General features: G+C 47.1%; 1 protein-coding gene across 4 annotated transcripts in view; it reads right to left on the bottom strand.

The window, feature by feature from the left end:
• Znf236 (zinc finger protein 236) overlaps positions 1 to 21,602 on the bottom strand; it is a 94,017-nt gene extending 72,415 nt beyond the window's left edge. For all 4 annotated transcript variants that reach the window (XR_011704758.1, XR_011704757.1, XM_071602626.1 and 1 more), the window contains exons 1-5: positions 17,576 to 21,602; positions 13,044 to 13,186; positions 11,565 to 11,729; positions 4,264 to 4,442; positions 2,712 to 2,836 (exon numbers count right to left, since the gene is read on the bottom strand). Coding sequence is in view for 2 of the 4 variants with exons in the window: in XM_071602626.1 (XP_071458727.1) it covers positions 2,712 to 2,836; positions 4,264 to 4,442; positions 11,565 to 11,729; positions 13,044 to 13,070 (496 nt within the window). In the remaining 2 variants the exon portion in view is untranslated. The remainder of the gene's footprint in view (positions 1 to 2,711; positions 2,837 to 4,263; positions 4,443 to 11,564; positions 11,730 to 13,043; positions 13,187 to 17,575) is intronic.
• Positions 21,603 to 22,109: the final 507 nt, after the last annotated feature.

The raw sequence follows: 22,109 nt of genomic DNA on the forward strand, positions 1-22,109 counted from the left end.
CACCATGGGTTAAATCCCTAGCGTGAGCGCGCGCGCGCACACACACGCACGCACACACACGCGCGCACACACACACACACACACACACACAAAGCCTCAGGGTTAATTAGGTAACTAAATGAGACAGCACAACCTTAGAGATAAGGCTGGGACAGGAGGCAGCCTACCCCCACCCGGGGACATGCTGGGGACGAGGGGCAGCAGCTAGGAACTGGGTGCTGGCCACAGGTGAACCTGGTGGTCACAGGAAAACTTGGTGAAGACATCCTTCCTGTTCCAGCTCTAACTGCTGAGAGGCTCCCCACCTTCACAGGATGGGACCTGGAGGCCACGGAATCACATCGCAGGCACCCTGAGGCACACCACTGGAGATACCAAGCCCAGACCATCTTGTCCTTTCCTGAGACCACAGTGCAGTGATCACCACCACCTCCTTCCAGGGCCAGCCTGGGTGAGCTGATGAAGCGGGCCGACCTGAGCCTGCCAGAGGATGGACATGCTGCCCCCCAGTCCTCCAGGCAGCCCAGAGGACAGGAAGAGCATATGTGTGGTGAAGGCGTGGACAGGCGTGTGCGTGGACCTCTGGTGTGACACATGTATTTATGAAGGAAATGTGAAAGGGGCAGACATTGAATTGTTGAAGGCATCTGGTGGTGGCATGAGGTTCTACCTGCTCCACTCTGTGGAAGGCATGCAACAAGTTCAAACTATTCTTTGTTAATTAAAACTTTAAGGGAGATAAAATAAAATTTGATTTCTACAAATACAAATGCACTACCTACCATTCCGAAGACGTACTTTCTCTCTCCCTTGCGCTACAGGACAAACACAAGCTGCTACTCTGAAAATACCCACTTGGTCCTGACAAACAAGCTCTGACATCTGAACCGTTCCAAGACACAACAGGCGCTTGCTGAAACCCTGGGGAGGGAAGAAGTAACCCGAACAACAGCCCCTAGGCAGGTGTAAGGGCCGTGCTCTGGCACTGTGAAGGGCACTCCAAGCAGGACAGCAAAGGGCTACTCTGCCCACTCACGTTAAGTATCCACAAGCTTGTCCTGGTCTTCCCACTGACTCTGTCTCACCCACTGACTGTGTCTCACCCACTGACTGTGTCTCCCCACTGACTCTGTCTCCCCACTGACTCTGTCTCCCCACTGACTCTGTCTCCCCACTGACTGTGTCTCACCCACTGTGTCTCACCCACTGACTCCGTCTCCCCACTGACTGTGTCTCCCCACTGACTCTGTCTCCCCACTGACTGTGTCTCCCCACTGTGTCTCACCCACTGACTCCGTCTCACCCACTGACTCCGTCTCCCCACTGACTCTGTCTCCCCACTGACTGTGTCTCCCCACTGACTCCGTCTCACCCACTGACTGTGTCTCCCCACTGACTGTGTCTCCCCACTGACTATGTCTTCCCACTGACTCCGTCTTCCCACTGACTGTGTCTCACCCACTGACTCTGTCTTACCCACTATCTCTGTCTCACCCACTGTCTCTGTCTTACCCACTGTCTCTGTCTTACCCACTGACTGTATCTTACCCACTGACTCCGTTTTACCCACTGACTCTGTCTCCTCACTGACTCTGTCTTACCCACTGACTGTGTCTTACCCATTGTCTCTGTCTCCCCACTGACTATGTCTCACCCACTGACTCCGTCTCACCCACTTACTGTGTCTCACCCACTGACTGTGTCTTACCCACTGACTGTGTCTTACCCACTGACTCTGTCTCACCCACTGACTGTGTCTCACCCACTGACTCCGTCTCACCCACTGACTGTGTCTCACCCACTGACTGTGTCTCACCCACTGACTCCGTCTCACCCACTTACTGTGTCTCACCCACCGACTATGTCTTACCCACTGACTGCTTTTTACCCACTGACTCTGTCTTCCCACTGACTCTATCTTACCCACTGACTCCGTCTTACCCACTGTCTCTGCCTTACCCACTGTCTCTGTCTTACCCACTGACTGTATCTTACCCACTGACTCCGTTTTACCCATTGTCTCTGTCTCCCCACTGACTCTGTCTTACCCAACAGTGGAGTGTTTGGCTGTGAATGCTATGCTCAGGTTTGAATGCTCAAGCAAAGCTAGCAAATGAGCAGGACATAGAGAAACGTTTTCATTACTCTGATATTTTATGGCCTGGTTGGCAAAGGCAGAGTTATCATAGTAAGAAGACCCAGCGCTCGGCACGCTCTTGGTTAATTCACACTTAACAGCATACCTCGGATATCTTTCATATTTTATTTTTACCCTACAGTACTGGGGACTGAACCCAGGACCTTGTGCATGCTAAGCACTCCCCCAATGAGCTACGCCCCATTGGTCCAGTGTCACACCTGACACATAACAGATATTCCTGAATTAAATAAGTTAATAAATATCACACCAAAGATAACAGTAATAACATCAGCTCCCAACTAATGGCAGCCACAATATACCAAGTACTTTCTATGAGCACTTCAGGTAGTTTTTGCATTTATAAGTTAGGAAAATTACATGACAGATATAGTTATGTCCACATTTTTCACATAAGAAAATTAAGTCAGAGAAAAATTAGGTAATTTCACCAAAATTACACAGCAGGCTATGGATGAGCCAGGGTTAGATTACAAGCTGAGCCATCTCTGAGGGGCATTTTCTTTCCTCCAAGCCACATAATACATCATCCCAAAACAAGTGTTTCTCATACCTGTGTGTATCCTTATATGTCGCGTTAGCTGACTTGGCTTTTGAAACGTCTTTCCACAGTGTGGACATGAATATGTGAATCCACTCCTGTCAACATTCCGGTTATAAGACCTGGTTCCAGACACCCTAGTGTGACAGAGGAAGGTGCTCATTAGATTATCTCCTTTACATTACAGGTTCACAGTGAAAACACTGCCAGGCGGCCAGCGGGCGGGTCATGCAAACAGGTTCTAGAGGTCAGTTGTGCCCACACACACCCTAGTTTTGTGAATTCAGTATCATGAACTTCATTTTTTCTATTTCTATTGAAAAGAGAAACTTGGTTTTTGCAGGTCCAGACACTGCAGTTGGCAGGCACGGGCTCTGCCTGCCATGGTCAAATATGGAGACACTGGCAGGTATGATTTCCATGGGGACACTAACTGCACACCACCTCCTGCAGTCTGCTTGCTTTCCTAGTGTATGGACTCTGATGATTTCCACTTGGAACTCCCACAACCTGGCCACCCCCCTGAACTCCAGCCCTGGACGGTGGCTCTATTGGCCTGGCCTCGTGACTGGCTGGCCAGAAGCTCCAGCCTGACCCATCCAACAAAGTACTCTGATTCTTTCCAACCTGCCCCTTTCCGCATCAGGACCCAGAGGCTCCTAAGTGTACAGATTTGAAACTCAGAAGTCACAATGGATCCTTCAAGACCCTCTCCAAGTCACCGGCTTTATTATGAAACACCCCTCTCAACTTCCAGCCACCTTCTCATCACGGACAGCACTGTCCTTTCCCAGTGGCCTGGTCAGCCTTGGCCTGTGGGTAAAGTCTTCTAAGGGCCACCCTCAGGGATGAGAACCCTGACTCCTGGGACAGTGGCCTCCCTCACACCCCCATGCCTGCCCTCTGCAGGGGCACGCACCACCCTGGCCGCCTTCCTGCTCTCAACCCAGGAAGCTCGGGCTAGGATTCTGCACGCCCTGCCGGCAGGCTGGCTGCCCTTTGTGTGGTCCTGCCCGTTCCTTCAAACGCCCTCCTTAGGAGACCTGGTCAAAGAGCTGCCTCACTCTGATCAGACGACCTGACGGCACTCACCTTGACTGACCCCTTCACGTGGTCCTACTAAAGGACAGCTCCCTGAGGACACAGCCTCAGCTGCCTGGTTCATCCCTCAATCTGCAAAGACCTAGAAGCTAGGGCTGCCTAGGTGTAATTACCACCTGGACATCCCCAGTCACCTCCAAAACCTTTAGAAGAAACATCAAAAACACCAGTGCTAAGCCTCATCTGAGTAACACGCTAATAGTAGTGAATGCATCGTAAGAGCAGCAGATCAGCCCACAAACGCAGAGCCGGACCTGTTCTACAACTTTTACACCATGGCTGGCACCTCCCACTGACCTTCCCAGTGACCTGCACTACCGTGGACCTGAACCAGGTGTGCGGAGCAGTGGTCTGGTGCCACACTGTCATGTGGTCTCACTTGGGGCACAGGATGTACTTCTCATCCATCATGGCAAAGAAGGCCAGGTTCAGAATTCTACCAAGCTCAAAGGACAGTCCATACCTAACTTTATAGTGAGTCTTCACATGGTCCTTCAGCTCTGCTGAGGTCTCAAACTCCTCCTTGCAGGACTTGCAGGTGTGGCTACGGGTGTTCGCCAGCTCCCGCCGGTGCTCCTCCAGGTGGATGGCCAGCTGGCTCTGCAGCGTGAACTCATCCCCACACTCAGAGCAGATGAGGTTCTGGAAGAAGAAATGCAGCTGTGAGCGAGACAGACACTGCCAAGCCACTGCTCCCTAATAGACCTGGCACCTGAACAGTCAATAGACACACATTCTTCCCTCCTAGCAAACATTATTTTTATATCTCAAATAATCCACTGTCCAGATTTGAATGGATAAAAATCATCTTTATTGGAAGAGAAAGACTAGAAAAGGATGGGGAAACAACACAATTTTTAAGACAAATGAACTCTATACCCATGTGGCTTCAACAGCTAGCATTTGAGCCACCTGTTCCCAAAACCTCAAAGGAACAGAATGACTTCAACCTGCAACAGGGCCAGGAGAGAATTCAAGGACAGACTGTGCTTTAGCATACCACTTAAACAGAACAAAGACTCAGGAGTTTCAAATGGAGACACTACATCCTCTGTTCAGTGTGATCTACGGGCACAGTTGATCTTGAATTGCCCTGCGTGTGTGCCAGGAAACAGGCTAAAATACAGGACAGCACAAGCCCACCGCCAAAAAAAAAAAAAGACTAAGGATCTGAACTGACCACCAGGCACAGTGGTGTGCACTGTAATCCAGCTTCTGAGAGTCTGAGGCAGGAGATCACAAGTTCAAGGCCAGTCTGGGCAATTTAGCAAGACGTTGCTCAAAACATTTTTTAAAAGGGCTGGGTATGGGGCATAGAGGTAGAATGTTCCTGAGTTCAACCCCTCATACCAAAAAGAAAAACACTGAGTTAACTGTATTTGGGTAATCTTTAGTAATGCACCTCACCTGCTGGGGGATTGCTGGTGCTATTGCTACTGCTGCTCCATTGCAGCTGGCCGGCACTAGCCCACACAAGCCGCAGGTAAGTCCACCTTCCCTGCAGTGTGCTGGGGACAGGCTGCAGTAGCCTGGGAGACCATGACAAAACCCAATCTGCTGGGATCGTCGCAGAAGATGCACTGTGGTACAAAGCCAGTGCTCGGCAGCCACGCCAGTGGCCCTCAGCCTGGCACAGGCTCCAGTCATGTACCCACATGCAGTTCCATAATATATCATTTCCTTAAATGATTTATGCTAGTATTTATAGTCCCTCCAAACAAACTGTCCAAACATGAAAAAGTGAGTTTAATCTGTCAATGAACATAAGTGGTTACTTCCAAATTAAAAGAAAAAAAAAATTGCATTTCTCGGGCTGAGGCTGTAGCTCAGAGGCAGAGTGCTTGCCCAGCAATGTGTGAGGCGCTGGGTTCAATCCTTAGCACCATATACAAATAAAATAATGGCATTTCATCCATCTACAACTACAAAAAAAATTTTTTTTGAAATTGCATTTCTCTCCATTCAAATTTCTTCTAATTACTGTGGATATCGTTTTGTAAATGTATGCAAACCTTGTTACAATCAGGCCATTGTAACTGATCCTACCTAGAATTATGCTTCAGGAAATGACAAGGATGAATAAAATACTTTGAGCAGTCCAACAATGATTTAAACTTAAATGACTTTAAATTAGCATTATTATATAATAATTGAAGAAAATAATTAATTACTAGGTTGTTAGTGATGTGCTGATAATAAAGAAAATTTACTCTAGGATCTTGCCAAAAAGGAAGCAATTATCTATATCTTCCCTTACTGCATCTCTATAGAAAAGGCCTGCCCTCTTCATCCCTGCATGCTGGGCAGAAGGAAATGCTCATCCTCGTAACAAAGATCCCCCACGTCTCTCTTTCAAAGTACAAAGCTGAACTTGACCCTCACATCTACCTCCCGGCCTTACTCTCTCATGCTCTGCTCACATCCGTCCTCTTCACTAGCTGCTGTACCAAAGGACCAGGGGTACATATCTCAGGGACTGTCTCCATGGATACTGTCAGATGTTCCTCAGAAGCATCTGATGACTCCACAAGAGCAGAGCAGAGCAGACAGTGCTGGGGAGGGAGGGGAGCACAGGGAGAGTGAGGGGGCAACAGATCCAGTCATGTTTTTATGTACGTACAGACACACCACACGTCCGTTCTGTATTGTGAAAACGCTGGCGTGTGCCCGATTCACTGGGCTGGAAAGCAGGACTGAGCTTCCCTGGGTTAGAGCCAAGATGGACTACACTGTCCCTCTGCTCTCCACCCAGCATTCCAAAGGAGCCAGGACCTTCCTCCAGCTCTGCACTTGGGCCACACCTGAGGAAGTCCCAGGCAGGAGAACCAAAACGCATGCACAGCACAGGGACCACAGCCCTCACTTCGAGATATTCTCCGCACTAGAGAGAATACCAATCTCCCTAGAAATAGACTGTTGAGGTAACAGTGATGATGCTGAGTGGCCAGCAGGTCACCAGGGCAAATGTACAGCATCCAGATCAACCTCAGCCTGCTCAAGATGGGCATCAGTAAGGAGCCAGAGCATGCAATCTACACAGGTCGCGCTCCCTGCCGCCCAGGCCCCTGGCTGGGCAGCCACCTTCACCCACCTGAGCCCCAGGGCCTCCCCTTTCTAGGCTGCAAGCCCCTGGGCCACACTGCCCTTCCCTGCCCAGCTTTCCCAGCAGCCATTCTCGCTCTCCAGAAGCACCCACCTCTGGACTTCAGATGGTACCCGCAGCCCGAGACCCGAGATCGTGGCATCCTGGGCCCTCTCCATGTCACTGTTCACTGCAGCACTGCCCAGACAGCACAGGTGCGTGCACAGCCCCCAGGAGCAGGTGTGTCTGAGTGTGCTACGCGCGGGAGCCTGTGGCAGCCCCTTACAGGAAGTGATGACTCAGTGAACACTGAAGCTCAACAATAAAGTGCCTTCAGGAAATCATCCCTAAGTGACTGGAGCTGTGCTCACTCTCTTGGCTGACTTCTCGAGTTTGAGATTTATTTTGATAGACTACTGGCCACTCTGGATTTCAGACTACTCCTTTCAATAGAGCTCTATGGAAACATCAGCCTACGGTGTTCTAAGAGTGTAGCACCTACAGCTAAAAGGTGAACCATGTTCCTAAGAACGTATGTTCAGGTATAGTAAGAAAAGCTATTTTAAGTCAATTTTCTGAGGTAGAGCACACGCAAAACCTGCCCCTTTTATGAGTAGCTTTCACTGCTGCACTGGATCCCTTCTGTGGTCTGTGCTGACCCCAGGAAGCACTCAGAGTGCCACTCCCAGAGCTTCCAGGCACAGCCCCCAGACAACAGCAAAAGGAACCCCAGCAAATGGAGTGGACAGGAAGGACTGCAAGCCCCACTTTGGATGAAATCATAGCAAATTTTGAAAAGCATCTCCAAAGAACATAGAGCATGAAAGTTCTGCTCTTGGCCTGTGCAGCCACACTGGGCTAAGAGAAGTGCAGCTGCCCACCCAAGCTCTACCTCATCACCTGCACATGGCTGGGATATAGCTCAGGGGTAAAGCACTTGCCTAGGACATAAGAGGCCCTGGGTTCCACCTCCAGCATCACACACACACAAAAAGAGTTGATGTCTCCACCTACAGTAATGACCGAATCAGAAAATCAGACACTCATCAGTGACCTGTGGATTAACTGAGATTATTTAAAAATAACTATTAGAATTTGGAAATCTGTATAAAACTAGTTCTAGTTCTAGTGTCATGGGACACTAGTTCTAGTTCATGGGAAGGCAGTACTAAGAGGAAAGTTCATTGCATGGAGTTCATCCTTACAAGAAGAAAAAGTCAACAAATAAATGACCTCACACTACATCTCAAAGCCCTAGAAAAAGAAGAACAAATCCACACCAAAAGCAGTAGAAGACAGGAACTAATTAAAATCAGAGCTGAAATCAATGAAATTGAAACAAAAGAAACAATTGAAAATTTTGGGGAAAAAAGTTGGTTCTTGAAAAAAAATAAAATAATATTGATAAACTCTTAGCCATGCTAATGAAGAGAAGAAGAGAGAAAACTCAAATTACTAACATCCGTGATGAAAAAGGAACTACATGACCGACACTACAGAAATAGTCAACAATTAGAAGTCATTGTGAAAACTTGTACTCCAATAAAATAAAAATATTGAAGGCAGACAAATTTCTAGAGTCATATGATTTGCCCAAACTGAATCAGGAAGATATACACAAGTTAACAGATCAATTTCAAGCAATGAAACAGAAGCTGCTATCAGAAGCCTACCAACCAAGAAAAGCCCAGGACCTGATGGATACACAGCCGAGTTCTGCAAGACCCTTAAAGAATAACTAATACTAACACTCCTCAAATTATTTCACGAATATAAAAAGAGGCAGCACTTCCAAACTCAATCTATAAGGCCAATGTCACCCTGATTCCAAAACCAGGCAAAGACACATCAAAGAAAGAAAACTTCAGACCGACGTCTCTAATGAACATAGATGCAAAAATTCTCAATAAAATTCTGGCAAATCAAATACAAAAACATATCAAAAAGATCATGCAACACGATCAAGTGGGGTTCATCCCAGGGACGCAAAGTCGTCTCAGCATACGGAAATCAATAAATGTAATTCACCACATCAATAGACTTAAAGATAAGAATCAAATGATCATCTCAACAGATGCAGAAAAAGCATCCGACAAATACAGCACTCTGACATGTTCAAAACACTAGAAAAACTAGGGCTAACAGGAACATATCTCAACATTGTAAAAGCCGTCTATACTAAGCCCCAGGCCAACATCATTCTAAATGGAGAAAATTTGAAGGCATTCCCTCTAAAAACTGGAACAAGACAGGGATGCCCTCTTTCACCACTTCTATTTAACATAGTTCTTGAAACTCTAGCCAGAGAAAGAAACTAAAGGGATATGGATAGGAAAAGAAGAACTCAAGTTATCATTATTTGCCAACAATATGATTCTATGCCTAGAAGACCCAAAAAATTCCACCAGAAAACTTCTCCAACTAATAAATGAATTCAGCAAAGTAGAGGATATAAAATCAATATCATCCATAAATCAGAGGCATTTCCGAACATCAGTGACAAATCCTTTGAAAGAGAAACTAGGAAAACTACCCCATTTATAATAGCCTCAAAAAAATAAATAGATAAATAAAATACTTGGATTCAACTTAATGAAAGAGATGAAAGACCTCTACAATGAAAACTACAACACACTAAAGAAAGAAATTCAAGAAGACCTTAGAAGATGGAAAGATCTCTCTTGTTCTTGGACAGGCAGAATTAATATTGTCAAAATGACCATACTACCAAAAGCATTACACAGATTTAGTGCAATTCCAATCAAATTCCCAATGACATTCCTCATAGAAATAGAAAAAGCAGTCATGAAATACATCTGGAAAAATAAGGGACCCATATAGCTAAAGCAATCTTTAGCAAAAAAAGTGAAGCAGGTGGCATCACTATACCAGACCTCAAACTATACTACAGAGCAGTAGTAACAAAACAGCATGGTATTGGCACCAAAATAGACTTATTGACCGAGAGTACAGGATAGACGACACAGAGATAAACCCACACAAATACAGTTATCTCATACTATACAAAAGCACCAAAAACATATTGGAGAAAGGACAGCCTCTTCAACAAATTGTTCTGGGAAAACTCAAAATTCATATGCAACAAAATGAAATTAAGCCCCCATCTCTCACCATGCACAAAATTCAACTCAAACTGGATTAAAGGACCTAGGAATTAAACCAGAGATCCTGCTCCTAATAGAAAAAAAAAAAGTCATTATATCATTATGTCAGATTAGGCCCTGACTTCCATAATAAGACATAGCTTTAGAGTTAATAGCAAGAATCAATAAATGGTATGAATCAAACTAAAAAGCTTCTTCTCAGCAAAAGAAATAATCAGTAAGGTGAACAGAGAGCCTACTTTTGGGGAGCAAATTTTTACTGCACACATCAGATAGAGCACTAATCTCTAGGATATATAAAGAACTCAAAAATATTAACACCAAAAAAAAAAAAAATAACCCAATCAATAAATGGGCCAAGGAACTAAACAGACATGATATATAATCAATCAACAAATACATGAAAAAATGTTCAAGAGAAATGCAAATCAAAGCTACTTTAAGTTTTCATCTCACTCCAGTTAGAATGGCAGCTATTAAGAATACAAACATCAAAAAGTGTTGGAGAAAGGCACACTCATACATTGCTGGTAGGACGGCAAATTGGTCAATCAATATGGAAAGTGGTATGGAGATACCTTGGAAAACTTGGAATGGAAACACCATTTGACCCAGCTATCCCCCTTCTCAGTTTTTACCCAACATTGATGTTTATAACAGCACAATTCACAATAACTGAACTGTGGAACCAACCTAGGTGCTCTTCAGTAGTTGAATGGATAAAGAAACTGTGGTATATATACACAATGGAATATTACTCAGCATTAAAGGAGAATAAAATAATGGCACTTGCAGGTAAGTAGATGGAGTAGGAGAATATCATGCTAAGTGAAGTAAACCAATCCCAAAAAACCAAATGCCAAATGTTTTCTTTGATATGTGGGTGCCAATCCATATGGGGATGGGGGTGGGAGGGTAGCGTGTGAGGAATGGAGGGACTTTAGATAGGGCAAAGCAGAGGGAGCAGAAGGGAGGGGGCAGGGGAATAGGAAAGATGGTGGAATGAGATGGACATCATCACCCCAAGTACATGTAAGAAGACACGAATGGAGTGACTCTACTTTGTGTATAACCAGAGACATGAAAAATTGTGCTCTATATGTGTACTATGAATTGAAATGATCAGCATATCAAAGAAAACATATGGCATTTGCGGATTGGCTTACTTATTAATTGAAATGCATTCTGCTGTCATATATAACAAATTAGAAAAAATAAATACATTTTTTTAAAAAAACCTGGTTCATATGTAGCCAGATGCAGTGTTACAAGCCTGTAATCCCAGCAACTCAGGAGGCTGAGGCAGGAGGACAGCAAGTTCAAGACCAGTCTCAGCAAATTAGTGAGGCCCTAAGCAACTTAGCAAGACCCTGTCTCAAAACAAAACATTATAAAAGAGCTGAGGATGTGGCTCAGTGTTAAAGTGCCCCTGGGTTCAATCCCCAACACACACACACACACACACACACACACACAAACACAATAGAATAGAGTCCACAGGTAAAACCCTGCTGACCAGCAGGAGCACTTGGCCCTGAGCTCAGGATAGGACAGTACCTCTTCCTTTTCGTGCAGCATGAGGTGTGCCTTGAGGCTGGCCACCCGGGAGAACTTCTTGTTGCACACGGGGCAGGTGGGGTCGTCCCCATTGTGGGTGCACTTATGGAGAGTCAGGTTGAACTCGACGTTGAACGTCTGCGGACACTGGTCACATCGATGTGGCTATTTGGAGAAAAAAGTAAAGAAGCCACTGAAACCCAACCTTTCCACAAATACTTGTTCAATTAGTGTTTCTAAACAGCAGCCAGCACCAATCCAGACCTTTTCCAAACACTTCTCAGCTGCACAGGGACCTGTGTCAATAGATCCAGAGGGACACAGCAAAGCCACTGGCAGGACAGCAAGGATGGCAGAACAATGGCCCACACAGACAGCACTGGGGGTGAAGTGCCTGCAGATGTGCCAGTCACAGTCTCAGCACTGGATAAGGAGAAGCTCCAGCCCAGCAGGCAGCACCTCCCCTTCCTTTCTGAGCACTCACGCTGCCAACAGAGCCACCTCTAGCACAGTAAGCCACACTTGCCTTTCCAGACTGCCAGAGCTGCTTCCCAGGGACACAATTCCCCCAGGGGCCACAGAGTCCAACTGAGGTGCCAGAACCCAACTTTCCTCTGCACCACACAGAGCTCGGCCAGAAGAGCCTGGGGCAGCCCTCCCGCGGCCGACCCAGGATCCTGGTCCCCACAGTTCACCAGCTTACACTGCCCTACCACGAAAGAATCAGCAACCACTTTTTAGCTGTGACCACCACTACCATCCCAACCGTCAGGCAAATCCTTCCATGACTACACAGAATCCTTGGCACACCCACAAGGGGATGGTACAGGGGTTGGGTTGTAGCTCAGTGGCAGAGGGCATGCTTACCATGCATAGGCCCTGACTCAACCCCACCCACCAAAACCGACCAACCAACCAATCAACCCACCAGGCGGTGTTGCTCCTGCTAGAACTCAAAAACATCGGGATGCAATCCAGGCCTGACAATGCACACCGTAACCCCAGCTACTCAGTCTGAGGCAGGGGGACCACAGTTGCACGGCCAGCCTGGGCAACTTGGAAAGACCCTGTCTCAAATTTTTAAAAAGCACTGGGATATGGCTCAGTGCTTACCTCAATGTTCAAGGCCCTAGTTTCGATCCTCAATATTGCAAAAATCAATGAATCAATCAATCAAACATCTAGAATGCCTTTCAAAAGCACATAGGGTAAAACTTCCTGCTGCAGAAAAACATTTAAAATACACCAAATCTGCACTTAGTCACATTAGATATTGAAACTACAGAAAAAAGTCATATTTAATAAATAAATTGTTCACTTATAAATAACTTCGATACACTCATTCACTATGACAATCTCTTAAAAAAGATGCCAAAATGTTTAGACAATATAAATGTTCTATGACTCAGGAACCTGATTTTAAGAAGTCTTCCTTTACATTTCGATTCTCACCAGCCCTCCAGCTTCAGGCCCACATACCTTGTCATTCCGCTCATGATCCCTCATGTGGCGCTGGAACTGAGCCTCTCTTGGGAAGGACAGCAGACAGATCTCACATTTGTGGAAGTTTGGAGTTGGACAGTCATCATCAATGTTCTCCGCGTTCAGTGGTAAAATCCCATCTACACAATTGTGTACATACAGACAATAAATACCAGGTGTTATTCTCATTACATAAACAAAATTAAATTATTTGATTATTATTTAAAAACCAACCTATACCAGAGATTTACAAAAGATGTGAGAGGAAATTAATAATGCACAAATTTTTTACAATGAACTTGTTTTAAAGTTAGAAATGAGCAATTTGAGATAGCTGACATACAAGATAAGAGAATTATCATAAGACTTCTAGAAACCTGCAACTAGTTTCCTGTGACTTGAAACCATGCATGCTGGTCTCGAAGGCTGCTATGGTTTGGATGTGAGGTGTCTCCAAAAGTTCATGTGTGAGACAGTGCATGAAGGTTTAGAGGAGAAATGATTAGGTTATAAGAGCCTTGACCCAATCATCGAGTGAATCCCCTAACAGGGATCACCTAGGTGGTAGCTGAAGGTGGGTAGAGTGTGGCTGAAGGAGGTGGGCAGTGGGGATGTGTCCTTGGGTATACATTTTGTTTCTGGTGAGTAGAGTGTCTCTGTGTGTCTGTTTTGTCTGTCTCTATGTGTCCCCTTTCTGGTCACCATGTGAGCTGCTTTCCTCCACCACACTCTTCTGCATGATCTTCAGCCTCACCTCGGGCCCCGAGGAATGGAGCCCGCTAGCTATAGATTGAGACCTCTGAAACCATAAGCCCCCAGATAAACTTTTCCTCCTCTAAAATTGTTCTTGTCAGGTCTTTCAGTCACAGCACGAAAAAGCGGACAAAGGCCATAATGAAGCTTCTTAAACTTCACGGACCCACTTAATTTCCTTTTAATCCCTAGGGACCATAAAGCAGTCACCTCTAAATCACCTTGAGAGGCATCAATAATCCACACTGTTTTTTCAATCACTCAGTAAGCCAAACTCCAGCAGAAGCATAAAGCCTTTAGATGCTAATTCTACAATTTGACCTATTTCTAAAAACTGCTGCAAAGCAAGATTAAGTCAAAAAGAAAAGGCTCTGTCCTCTCAGAGGGCCAGCATCCAGGGAGTTAAGGGAAGCGGCAGCTTAGCCAATCCTGCTCTCACCAAGCCTCCTATGAAGTCGCTCAGGTAAAGCTATAAACTTTAAGGTAGCCTCCAGCAAGAATAAATACAGCAAAGAATATCCAAGAGTAATCACAAGATTTGTCAAGAATGTCACAAATCCCCACTACTCTTCTCTAAGATAAGTAAATATACTCCAAGTCTTAAAATTAGGATATAAATACATAAAGCACCTGAACTGCATAGGGACTAAATACATCCCATGCAACTCTGCATCAAAATTGATTCCAAAAATTGGGATCTGAGACAACTTGGGTTCAGGAGTGGCTCTGCTCCTTCAGAGATGGGACAGCTCAAGCATGACACCTTTCTCACAGCCCTGCACACTCCTATGGGGAGAGGACAACCTCGCAGTCCCCTGATGCCAAGCCTCCTGCCCTGGGCAGAAACCTGCCTGTTAGCAAGGATAGGAGGTGTGTGCATCGGAGGTGGGCAGGGGCAGGTGGGGGGACAACAGCAACTAACTCTTCTGCAGATCTTTAGGGTAAAGGGCAAAGTCAAGCTTTTAGAAATATCAATGTTCCAGGTGAAAACACTATGTAAAGCAGTATGGAGAATCCTCAGAAAACTGGGAATGGAACCACCATTCGACCCAGTTATCCCACTCCTTGGTTTATATCCAAAGGACTTAAAATCAGCACACTACAGGGACACAGCCACATCAATGTTTACAGCAGCTCAACTCACAATAGCTAAACTATAAAACCAACCTAGGGGTCCTTCAGCAGACGAATGGATAAAGAAAATGTGGTGTGTATACACAATGGAATATTACTCAGCTTTAAAGCAGAATGAAATGATGGCATTTGCTGGTAAATGGATGGAGCTGGAGAATATCATGCTAAGCGAAATAAGCCAATCCCAAAAAACCAAAGGCCGAATGTTTTCTCTGATATGCAGATGCTAATTTACAATGATGGTGGGTGGCTACGGAAAAATAGAGTTACTTTAGGTAGAGGAGAATGGGGGGGCGGGTACAGGGGTAGGAAGGATAGCAGAATGAATCAGACATTATTACCCTCTGTACATATATGACTACACGACCAGTATGATTCTACATCATGCACCACCAGAAGAATGAGAAATCGTACTCCATTTATGTATGATGTGTCAAAGTGCATTCTACTGTCATGTATAACTAATTAGAACAAATTTAAGAAAAGAAATACTAATGATTCAAAAGATCAAAATTTCATACATTAAAAAAAAAAAAAAGGTCCACTGCTGGGTAGATTGTCACATGCCCAGTAATCCCAGCTGCTAGGAAAACTGAGAAAGGACAAAGCAAGCTCTTCACAAGTTCAAGGCCAGCCTCAGGAACTTAAGGGTCTCAGCATAAAATTTAGAAAGGGCTGGAGTGTGGCTCAGTGGTAGAACACGTGCACATGGGAGGTCCTAGTTTCAATTCCCAGAAAGTACCACAGAAAAAAAAAAAAATTAAAAAGTCTACTGAGGAAGGATTTTACATAAACTTGATTCTATTTATTCTAAACTATGTCCAGATAGAACAAACTGAAATTGTCTGTACTAAACTGTTTACGAATCCACAGGCCCAAATAAAAGGATTTGGGGGACTGCATCAATGGATGTTATTCCCTTCAGAGAAGTCTGTAGTGACGGTAAGAATACTAAGAAGCGGGAAGTACAAATGTGTTTAAATTTGTTTTAAAAATTCAGTAGCATTTTAACCTAAAAGCTAGATACAGCAATAAAAGGGACCCTCAACTAAATTTCTAAAATGCAAAATTAAAAAGCTATCTCCAGATATAAAATAAAATAATTTCCATAGCTGTGATGAAACTTCTTAATGTATTACCAAAGATGATCAGGGATTTAATTGCATCTGACAGATAAGAAACCTAAGAGACATGGAACAATCCATTAAATTTGAAAATGCTTCACTTAAAAACTAAGACATTTCCAGAAAAAAGTATCTTAAGAAGTAAGATTTCCCTTTTTTAACAAAGTTCAAGACATAATAAATGGTGTCTTCAGCAAGTCTCTTCTTTCAAACGGTAATGATATAACATTAATTTGGCTTAAAGACAAAATAATGATTAAAATTAAAGTACGACTGGAGAAGAAGAGAAGCAAGCATGCTTTAGTTTGCACCTGAACATAAATTAAAGCCCAGAGCCCGCTGGACCCGCCTGCCTGGGACACACCTCAGTAGTGTGGCCAGTCCTTCTGCAGGTGGCTTTTCAGCCCAGGCCTCCTCTGGGCTGAGATCTGCTGTCTGTGTGGCCCTGACTCCCTTCTGCTCAGTCCACCCTTCCTGGGCAGTGTTCTAGGCCCAGCAACATCTTTCTTCCATCCTATCTTTAAGGCCATTCCAATTTCGTCCCCAAAGAATCTGTGGTCCACAAAGAGGTCTATTAATGTCTCTTACAGTGTGATGTGGGGTCTTAACCCAGAGGAGGGCCTGGGGGCTGCAGGAGACCCCAGTGTCCTGCTGAAAGGCATGCACACAAGTTGTGCCTAGAGACCTTGTTCCAGGTTCTCTGCAGCCACGGAGGCTGTCAGATCCTTTCAGGGACCAATAAGCTAAGACAGCAGAAATGAATGGCAATCTCACTGTGGCCCACCCTCCTGAAGACCACTGCATCTTCTAATCACAACCAGGATGGGATCCACTGTGTTCCCACACACTCAGTGTGCATCCCCCGTAGGGGACCACCCTCCTCCAACCTCCCCCACCCACCCTGTCCCTGGTGGTCACTACTCTACCCCAGGTCGACTTGGTGCCGGTCCTCTGCACCTGCTCACTTCACTTCAGCGGAGTCCTCCAGCGCCACGCGTCTAACTGCAAATGCCAGGGCTGCTTTCCGCGATGGCCGAGTCACACTCCACTGTGCACGTCAACTGTGCGTCCCTTATGCAGGCTGCATTCTCAAACAGCAGCTACCATAGGAGCCTCAGGGCAGAGGGTCCTAACGTGCCACCAGATGTGCACCTCTGCCACTCCCCTTACACACACACAATCACTGAGCCACTGTCCGACCTGAGAGTCCCTCCAGAGCAGCACTGTTCAGTCTGTGCTCCTGCCCCCGCGACGAGACAGAAGGGACCACTGAAGATTTCGCTGCTGGGGACTGGTATGTCAATTCCTGGACAGTGTTCCCACACACTCATTTGGCAAACAAAAACATGACCATTGGTGGCTTTCATTATTCGCCTTTCTGTTAATATGGGCTCTATATTCACCATCAAGACTAAACAAAAACTACACAGTCATCAGAAAGATTTAAGTAACTTTGACTTTTTAAAAGTAATTTAAAGTCTACTTTTAAAGTTAATTTAACTCTATGAAAATACCGACCTTAAACAGTGTATCTTGGAGTCGGGAAGAACCGTGAGATGATGCTCCCTGAAGCAGCAGGTCCTGAGCCCACCAATAACTTAGAAAGTGTCCATCTCCAAGACGCTCACTTGCTGCTCGAGGACCACCCTCAGTCACATAATGCCACAGCCACCTCCTGCAGCATCCTACGGTCCTGGGCCTAGCAAGCTACCTTCAACTCCTTCTTCTCCCCATGCCAGGCCACCAGGCTGAATCCCTGCCTCTTGTTCCCAACCTAAAGGCATCACACTGGCCTCTTTGGGATATGATGCCACGTTCCAACCAAACCTGTTACATTCAGAGCACAGCAGGGATTTAACTCAAGAAAAACTCTGTGCAGTTAAGATCTCGGTCATCCACAGATCCTTACATGTTCTTAATGTTAAAATGAGAAATAACGGCTCCAAATTCTAAGCAGCCAAGCTAATCCCCAGACTGGCCGACGCTGACTTTGTTTTGAACATGTTTTCTAAAGCACGGCTCCCTTCCTCTCTCTGCTGACACCACACACTACACTGGCTCCTACCCTGTCCCACAGTCCATCCTTCCTCCAGGACACCAGCCTGACCCTGTGGTGTGCTGCCACCCACTCACCCGAGTGTTCTCCATCCCCAAGAAAGCCCAGGAGTCTCGGGTCACCATTGCTGCTGGAGATCGCTGTCACTTCAGGTGAGCTCTACCATTCCTTCTCTTCTTAATTCCTTTCTACTTTCTCTTTTTCCATTTCTGCTCCTCCTCCCAGACTGGTCAGCTTCCAAAGTCTTTTGCTTGTCTTCTGTAGTGCTGGGATTTGAACCCAGGGCTTTGTACAAGCTGAGCCCTGCCTCAGTGTCCCGCATTGTCATCATCTCCTCCCACCCCCCAGGGCAGGACATCATCAGGTAAAGTTGACTGTTAGTCCTTGCTCCTCAGCGCTGTTTCTCCAGACCTTCACAGACCTGGCAGGCAGCACGTGCCCAACGCCTGATAAATATCTAGAGATGGGAAGAGCTAACGAATTGGGTGTCTGAAGCTCCCGAGACCAATACCTCTAAGAGCTCCTAATTGTAGGCAGCAGGGCTCCTGCCCTCTGTCTCAGGATTCCCTCAGAACAGCACTTCCTGCTTCCTCTCCTGCTAACTCTCCCCAGGAGCCAAGTGAAACCCGCTGCCATGAGAACCTCAGAGGCCAAAACGCTGAGAGGTTTGCAGCCTAAGCACCACCTGAACTTTGTCACCTGTTTCGTCTTTGAACATCTCTGCTCCTAAGTGGGTACTCATGTGGAAATGAAATGCAACACGGAATAATAATCCCCCAAAATAGGGTGAGTCATAGGGTCCCTGCTCTTGTATAGCTCAGAAACTAAGTCCCCAGAAAGACTGAACCACTTGGTCAAAATCTTGCAACCAACCAGCGGCAGAAGGAGGACTGATTTTCAATTACTATTCCAGGCTCCCTCCTGATCAAGCACAGTCCCCTCTCCTCTTGAGCTGACAGCCCAAGACCCCAGTTTCCACCATGCCAGGTACATAGACAGAGACGAATCTGATTTTACCTGCTGGTTGCAGTACCTCAAGGTGCAACCCCAGGCCACACAGGTCTTTCAGCCTAAAAGACTCACAAAAAGCAGTGCCAGAGGGCCCTCGTCAGAAGCTCCAGCATGTACACAAACACCTGTCTTCCAGAACGCCAGTGTTTACTGTGATGATGAGCCAGAGCAAAGATAATCAACTGGAAAACTCACACACCAGTCCTCCCAGTACTGGGGAGCTTGTGATCTAACTACAGGCCGCAACCCAGGTGGGCAGTGGACACCCATCCTGTCAGCATTTCTACCTGTGTGAATTCTCTTTTCCTGCCTCGTGCTGCTCTCTTCCCTCTCACTAAGAGATACAGTGACCTCCTTTGAAATACCTGCTTTTCTACTAGTGAATTTTGATTTCTCAGGAAAACTTTAAATGCAGGTAGATGTATATTCAGGTACTACACACATTACCCAAGTTTAACAAAACCCCAGCATGTTAAATCATAACCAATCAAAACCTGCCAATGTCTACATCTCGCCTTCCAGCTAGAACAAGGAATTCTAGATCCCACCGGAGAGTAGCGGGCCTGGACAATGGCCCAGCAGCATGCTGCTGAGCCTGGTGCTTTCTTAATGATCCCACAGGGGTATGGGGCTCCAAGGTCAATTGGGGGTGCAGGGTTTATATCAAGGGGACAAGGAGCCCACTCAAGAGCTTTAAACAGGGTGTGGCTGTCAAGGTATACCTGAAGAGATCATCCGGGCTGCCATGTGATGGATTCAAGAAGGAGACAACCAGCAGAGGTTGGTAAGAAGCTCCACCTTAGAGATGGAAGGATGGAGCAGACTGGAAATACAGTTCTGAGAAAGAGGCTACGAGGCTAGGGTAGGAAGTACTGTGGGGAACAGGAGAAACAACTGCTCTTAGCTTTGGAGCCTGAAAACCCAGTGGACAGTGCTGCCACCTGGTGAGATGGGATGTGCAGGTTCTTGTCAATGGGAGTTCACACTGTCTCTCCACCAAGCCCTTCCCGTAGCAGAGACACTGCACCTTAAATTATTCTTGCTTTGAGGGGTGAGGGCTTCGAACCTGGGGCACTTTACCACTGAGCCATACCCAGAGCCCTTTTTGTTTTTTATTTTGAGACAGGGTCTAAGTTGTTAAAACTGGCCTTGAACTTGCAATCCTCCTGCCTAGGCCCCCTGAGTCTCTGGGGTTATAGGCATGCACCATCATGCCCAGCTTGCACTTTATTCTTGGCATAAGTCATATTAACCAAAAAAAAAAAAAAAAAATGAACAAAATAATGTCAAAGCAAAGCAGCAAAAGGAATGAGAAACCACCAATCATTGATACAAATTCTGACCAGCTACCCAGCTACCTAACACATACCTGTTACATCTGCCAGCATCACTCCCCACAATCCAAAAAGGCGACAATGTATATGAACTTCAATGAAATTCATGGATACCAGGTCCAGGACATCTCCCTAAATTACATGCCTGTTAACTATGTCAAGTGCAGCAGCAATAATAACTTCTGGTTTTCCATGTCTTGTTTCTAAGCTCACGCACTGATCCAAACAATCACCTTTCTCCATAAAAGCTTCAGAGGACACAGGGTCTCATTAAGTTGCTGAGGCTGGCTTTGAACTTGTGACCCTCCTGTCTCAGCCTCCCAAGTCACTGGAAGTACAGGCATGTGCCACCATGCCCAGCTTACACTATTCCTTTGCATCTTCAGATCTGACCTTATTCTGGGTTCCTGCACTTTTGCTCCTAATTCAAGTTCTGTCATGAGCCTGTATTAACTCAAGAAAAGTCTGACACTGAGTCAGTAGCCTAAGCAACCGGCTATATGAAGCTCAATGGAAGTCCTGGTGCAATCCACCGCTCCTGTACAAATTCCAGGCATGCATCCTTCCTCCAGCTTATGCAAGGTCTTTTCCACACACTAACAGCCTCTCTGAATGTGCAAACTGTCCTGGGGCGCTTCAGTACCACAGTGGTTGGGACTAAGTACTGGCAGGTATTTCCCAAGTACAGAAATAAATCACAATCACAGCACTCAAGCAGAGCTCCTTGCCTCCAGACCCATTAGCCTTGCACCTCAAAAACACCATGCCACAAGTGGAGTCCCTGTCCAGTAAAATCCAATTGTTCTAATCAAGCTGCAGTGAGGAGAAAATTAAACCCCCATGGCAGAGCAGAGACGAGGGTACATTTGCATCAGTTTTCAGAATCCGAGTCATATCACAAGCATAAACTGAGGAACAGTTCCTGAGACCCACTGTGCGCACTAAGCTCTCGGAGCTCAGGTTCCAGGCAACAGAAATACTCCTGACACCTACTATGTGCCTGCCAAGAATTCTGGGAGCTCGGGCCCAGGCCAGCCCGGCACCTACTAAGTGCAGGATCAGCGCTCCAGGGCACAGGGCTGCGGGCCCGGGTCAGCCCGGCGCCCGCGGCGTGCACGCCAGGCGCTCCCTGAGCTCGGGCGGCTGCGACAGTCCCGGCGCCCGCTGCGCGCACGCCCTGCGCTCCCGGCGCCCTGGGGCTCGGCTGCGGCCCGCGGGTCGCTCCGCCGCGCGGCCCCCGTCCTGCCTCCCCGCGGCCGCCACCGCCCGCCTCCCCGCGGCCCGGGCCGAGGGCGGCCGCCTCCCACGCGGCGGCGGGGCGGGGCGGGGGCGGGGGCCGGGGTCGGGCGCGGGCCCGGCGGGCGGGGGGCGGGCGCGCGGAGCGGCCGCGCGGGCCGCCGCCCCCGCCGCCGCGGCGCCCGGAAAGTAGGCCCAGCGCGGAGGCGCCGGCCGCGGCGCCCGTATCCGTCCGCCCGCGCTGCGCCGCCGGCCATCGCGCCGCCGCCGCCGCTCCCGGCGCGCCCCGCGCCCATCCGGGCACTCGGGCCGCGGGCCTTACCGGAGTCGCCGCGCGCCGCGCCGTCCCGGGGCTTCGGGGGGCGGCCCCGCGGCATCGTCGCGGCGGCCACCCCTCTCTGGCGTCTCGCTCGGC

The sequence above is a fragment of the Marmota flaviventris genome, chromosome 16, assembly GCF_047511675.1.
Source record: "Marmota flaviventris isolate mMarFla1 chromosome 16, mMarFla1.hap1, whole genome shotgun sequence".
Classification (NCBI taxonomy): domain Eukaryota; kingdom Metazoa; phylum Chordata; class Mammalia; order Rodentia; family Sciuridae; genus Marmota; species Marmota flaviventris.